The 6,466-nt window shown below is 33.3% G+C and overlaps 1 protein-coding gene across 1 annotated transcript; it reads right to left on the reverse strand.

The window, feature by feature from the left end:
• Positions 1-5,172: 5,172 nt before the first annotated feature.
• Positions 5,173-5,799, reverse strand: LOC124355618. The gene has a single exon (XM_046806780.1). The coding sequence runs from the start codon at positions 5,797-5,799 to the stop codon at positions 5,173-5,175; it is 627 nt and encodes a 208-aa protein (XP_046662736.1).
• Between the last annotated feature and the right edge of the window lie 667 nt (positions 5,800-6,466).

The following is a 6,466-nucleotide window of genomic DNA, read 5'->3' on the forward strand; positions in this document are numbered from 1 at the left end:
ATATGACAGTAGGGAAGAACATCTTCAACCCAATTTGATCTGTATCAGAGGCGACTATCTGTATCATTAACATTCGGTAGTAAGAGATTCCTACGTCGAAAGGGTAGCATACTAATTCGATACCATTTCACAAAAAATAGTGCTAAAGTACCTTTTTTGGAATGATCAATCGTTAATGATGTATGTGCTTCACACCAAGAGCTCAATAATATTTATTTATGCCGTTAACAAACACAATATTGCAATAGGGACAAGTCAACACACAAGTAAAATAATGAGAGTTAATAAATACCCTTCTTAAATTTTTTTTTACTTTTTGTAATTTTCAAATTCTCAGGAAAAACTACTTGCATTAAAATTAAGTTTATCAAATATGTTAGTGGAACAAAAAATTTCATTAGTTACATAACTAGCTGTTTCCCGCGGCTCCGCACGTTTTTCGTAAGCTTTGCCCGTGTATAAGTACTTCTTGCTCAAGTGCATTATATTTTCAACGCTGATGTAGAAAATCTGTCAAAAGTGTATGTTTATAGCCATTGTGCACGTGCATGTACTTTATTATAAAGTAGTGTAACACTCAAACTTTAAGTCCAACGTTAAATTTATTTTAAAGACATATTATATATATATATATGTATGTATATATATTATCTATCTATCTATATATATATATATATATATATATATATATATATATATATATATATATATATATTATATATATATATATACACACACACACACACACACACACACACACACAATAAGCTATGGGCCATAAACATCCAAGGCTCGAGATAAAATCATTTGCAACACAACAACAAGTACATTTTCAACAGTTACATTATTTCAAGAAAATGCAAAATTAGGCCTAGTTAGACTGTTAGAATTTTTAACATTGTTAAGTAAATCAAGTGGATAGGCATTTCTGGTCATAGGCATCAAGTGGTATATATAAATTAAATTATAACAACTATTAATTAGGTAATGTTGATGTTATACTTTTGCCCTAGATAGGATAGTTTCCTTTTTAACAAGGCTACAAGCGGTTTTAAATTTGTTTTAGAGTGTTTTATGAGAAAATCATTCCAAGCTATATTTTCATTCTTGATTTATTATTATAATGCCTTTCAAAGTTTTTAAATCTAGTTTTATCTCCGACTCTTAGTATCAATTTCCATGTGTCATACAATGCCAACATTACTTAACTGCATTTTTTACAACTCCAGTATACCAAATAACATAAGTTTTTTGTTTAGGTAGCCCTATTTTAGCCTTTGGTTTCACAAAAATCTGTGGACATGAGAGATCAAAACAAGGCATAAAAATATTTACAAACATTGAGAAACAAACAATTACATCAAGTATGTCATTCAAAACTGACCAATTAACATAAGATAATGTAACTCTAAATTTATCAAGCTCACCCTTTGAGGTAACTCTGTTTCCTAGTAGAATATTACTGCTAGTTGTTAGATTATAAAAATTCACTCAAACACCTGCATGGTCTGACAGTATATGTTGACCTAAAATTGTCTTTAAAACATTTGTAGCTGCTGTATATTGTCAATATAGTCTAGATTGTGAGGGTAAAGAATAGATACAGCACAAATTGAATGATTGTAACAAATTGAGAAAATCTTGAGTTTCAGATTTATTGTTCTTGATAATATCAATAATGAAGTCACCTGCCACGGCAATGTAAGATTTTCTGGTGATATATACAAGGACATTTTAAAAAAATCAAAAAAGATACACTATTTGGATTTTAAGTTCTGTACAGATAAATTAAAACAAATTAAAATAAATTGCTGATATTTCACAAATAGACTGATCGCAAACATAGACAAATCAATTATACAACATTTCAAATCTTCCTTAATGAGAATTTCTGATCCATCATGTTTATCAGTAGCAGTCCTACAAAAAGAACTTGCAAATCTAAAACCATCTGGGAAATACAAGGTTTCCTTCATAAAGCAAATGTTCCGAAAGACATATTACATCAGCTGGTTTATGTTCCAAATTAACTTCCAGCTGTTGCACCTCGTTACGAAGCGACCGAATATTGAAGTGCGCTATAGTTTAGTCACCAGCGCAATAACTAGGTAAAGTGCCAGTTGATGCAGGTAACCTTAAAGAAGTGTCATTAGGTGGATCATTTACAAGAGACTTAAGCCGACCATCATTATCCAAATGTGCAGATCCCTTACCTTTGTATTTTGTCCAGTTTCCAAATATTTACATCGGCTTGCATATGTTCCCTCAGGCCAGAGATCTCTATTATACACAGTGCTCCACAAAGACAAGGGAACACCTACTTTAAATTAATTATATCCTGGATACATTTTCTTTATTTTAGTTACTTCAATATTATTCTTTTGTCACATTTATTAACATATTCCTTAATGTCTTTTTGTTTCCACATTTTCTGCAAATCTTGAAATGAAAATATGTCAAAGTTTTTTGACAACCTTAAGTATAACTATAACGCATAATTAAAATCATTTATGTCCTTTCAAAGCTCTTTAGATTCTTAGGTGTATAAATCAACACAAGTAAGCAACGACGTTTTATATATATATATATATATATATATATATATATATATATATATATATATAAAACACGTAATGCTTAACATTAAAACAAATGAAAGTTTTATTGAAAATGCAGATTTGAGTTGTATACAATGTTTGGCCTAAATTAGATCAAAGAGTCGTCTAGGGCAAAAATTATGTTATAGAAAATGATGAATAAAAATGTCAGATGTAGTTACTATCAAATGGTGAAGCATTCCTGGTACGTATATTCCTCTCTGTTACAAGTGCCAAATATACCTTCTTATTATGCTACGCATAGTAGCATTTGAACTTAAATTGTGATTAAGATATATATATATATATATATATATATATATATAATTTCAATAAACATTGAATCACAAAAAGTACTTGCTCCGCCGGGAGTCGAACCCGGATCTCTCACTTGCCGGGTGAATGTGCTACCATTACACTACAGAGCGCTTACTTTTTCCGATTCAATTATTTTGTATTTAGCCGTATCTGTCACATATGCGTTTAAATAAGCAAACTAACATATGATCGGAAGACCAAACACCTGTCAAACGACTTTTATTTACGTTAAATTGTATAAATGGCAATAGCCTTATTTAATTTCAATAAACATTGAATCACAAAAAGTACTTGCTCCGCCGGGATTATATATATATATATATATATATATATATATATATATATATATATATATATATATAATTTAAGTATTTTAGACAACTTTACAGAGGGCATTCCTTCTTGACTAAGATTAGATATACAACTAGTTATTGGTACTTCATATACATTGAATATCATTTCAGTATATCAACATTTTTATTATTAACACATAACATAATATATTATAACCATAAAAGGAAACATTTAATGTACTATATTTTTAAGTACATCTTTACGTAAGATTTTATAAACGCTAAAGATTCTACTTAATTAATATAGTTATGGTTGAAATACGAATAATTTAGTACTGACATTAAGTTTGTAATAATGGGATGATAAAGAACTAAGAAAATGCACTTTTATTGTTGGTGTGTAGTGGTAGTCTCCTGACAAGTGGTTGCACAACACCAGTAAACTGCTATTAATTAACTCCATTTCACCTCGCGCTTAATGAAGCGTCTGAAATCTGACACTGACACAGACCTGATTTCTGCAATCTGGAATCCGCGTCAGTTTGAAGTGATAAAAAAAATCGGTGACGAAAACGATCAAAACGAATTCTACATTGTTTCAACATCAGACATGTAGGCCACAAAATAGCTCTGTCTGGATTACATAGTAACTATCTAGTGTAATCTAGATGAAGAGGTATTCTGATTGGCTCATCAAGTGAACAGTTGAGTGCACTACGATGTTTTAGACATGATCCCAAAAATTACTTTATGGTGGGAAGGGTTGATTGGATGTGAATATTGACAGTTGAGTTTAGCTCTATTTCGCCTTCCGCTTATTTATATTAACCCTTCCCACCATACGCCATTATGTGCAGAAACCTCGGTTTGCTCCGCCGTACTTTGGGATCGTATCTATTGCATTCAACATTCAACCCCATTGCACTCAACTGTGCACCTGATGGACAACTGGGTGGCTCCTTGGAAACCAGAGAGAGCTTTTTTGTGGTCTAGGTGTCTGATGTGTAAGCCACAGGCATGACGAGTGGCCTACTTCTTCAGAGTAGCCAAGTAGCCATCTTGATATGACCTCATGTGGGATACATAAACCACTTTGGAAGTGTCCCCTGCAACCATCTTTTCCTATTATATTAATAAATATTACCTTTTAAAATAAATTTTGCGTATTTAAAGTCCTAAGTACCACATTTAAAACTTTCAACAGTTGTAAAACAACGAGTTGGACTGCAAAAATATTATATTTATAAACTGATTTTCTGAAATCCAACGTTGTGTTTATATACTAAATACGTATTCTCACTCTTTGCATGGGGATCAGTGGGTCTGGATTCTATCAAACTCATATCCCAAAAAGGAGGCTGAATAGTTTACATTATTATTCCTTTATTTCTTTATTTCCAACGGACATCATCCAATTTACAACGTGTACATAATATGGCAGACTTAAAAGATAAACCAAAATACAAAGAATAAACATTTTCATAAGCACAATAATAAATAATCAAGGTATGAAAACACAACGAGGATAAATAAGGCTTATATAGATATATAAAAACTAACTAAATACGTAGGGAATAAATAATAAAACTATATAAACAGTTAACAATAAACAAATACATGAAGCAAATAACAGAAAAAACAACCAGAGAATCGTAATACCAACAGTAATAGAAATAACATGCATAAAAATAACAATGACTAATAATGTCAACAACAATCCAACCTGCATAAAAGAACAATATCAATCAAAAGAATCAATGACAAAATGAAAAAGCAATAACAAGCAATCAATAACAAATTACAAGCAATAACGCAATATTATTATCATAAAGAGATAAGACATGCTGACAACGAACAAAAATTCACTCGGAGCCATGCAACAGAAAGCGCTCGACAGAAGCTTAAAACTGGTTAGGAGAGTAGGAAAAGAAGTCCAGGTGATTGGAGATGCGGTTACCCAGCCGTTATACCCGCTGCATCGTGCAATTGGCCTCCAGGGAGGAATTGTGATTTCTCCTGGCGAACAACTCCATGGATCTCGTACGTCCGTGACATATAAAGCTCACACGTTCCAGAAGAAATGGAGAATCAATTGCACTGGTGACCAGCTTGAATAGGAACATGGCATCTTGGACATCTCTTCTCTCCTCCAGGGAGTTCACGTTAAGGGCACGCTCCAGGTCAGACACTGGCACTTCATCATAGTTGAAGCCCATCCTAAATCCAACAATTCTAATAAACTTTCTCTGGACACGCTGAAGGTCTTGTCTAAGATAATCTTGATGAGGGGCCCAGACAGCAGAAGAGTACTCCAGAAAAGGCTGAACATGCGCACTGTATATGGCTCTTAAAGTGTGCGGGTCACGTAGATGGCGGGAGACTCGGGACAGCATACCAAGCATTCTAAAGGCTTTGCCGCACACATAACGCACGTGGTCCTCAGAATTCAAATCGTGACGGAGGAGAACGCCCAAGTCCTTCGCTGACTGCTGCCTGTTAAGAAGTTGACCTGCCACGTGATAATCGAACGTCACTGGAGTGATTGTTTTGCGAAAGGACACCACAGAGCAATTGTCCGAATTTAGAGTCATACCAATTTTTTTACACCAGTGTTCAACCTCACGTAATGTTGAGCTGTCAGTAACAGACTTAATCCGACAGTAGAGCTGTATGTCATCGGCAAACATCAAACACGGTACTTTTAGAGTGGATGTGATGTCATTGATAAACAAGTTGAAGAACAAGGGACCAAGGTGGGAGCCCTGGGGAACCCCTGAAGAAGCTGAGAAATCATTCGATGAAAAACCGGCAAACTTTACCACAAGTCTTCTATCAGCCGGATAGCTATTCATCCACGACAACAAAGCCCCACCAATTTCATTCGCTTCAAAGCTTGGTTGCCAAAATCGAATGGTCAACTCTATCGAAGGCTTATTTATACATTATAGTTATAGTTTTGCAGTATTTCATAGTTTCTGGTATTCCAAATTTTCGATTAGTTTATTAAAAAGCAGTGTAGTTGCTTGACTGTTAGAATTGCACAAAATTATTTAAGTACTTGATTTTGAAGAAGCTCTATATAGACTTTCCTTGTGTTTTTACGTAAAGCAAATTATATAGGCTCGATCTCTCAAACAACAACAAATAATATATATGTTGTATATTTAATATAATAAAATATTTGTAAACCCTAGTTAATTAGGGTATCACTTAATATAATAAAATATTTGTAAACCCTAGTTAACTAAGGTATCACGT

The sequence above is a fragment of the Homalodisca vitripennis genome, chromosome 2 (assembly GCF_021130785.1).
Source record: "Homalodisca vitripennis isolate AUS2020 chromosome 2, UT_GWSS_2.1, whole genome shotgun sequence".
Classification (NCBI taxonomy): Eukaryota; Metazoa; Arthropoda; class Insecta; order Hemiptera; family Cicadellidae; genus Homalodisca; species Homalodisca vitripennis.

Coding starts and splice junctions, on each gene's coding strand:
- LOC124355618 (XM_046806780.1), bottom strand. CDS start 5,799: ATGACTCTAAATTCGGACAATTGCTCTGTGGTGTCCTTTCGCAAAACA.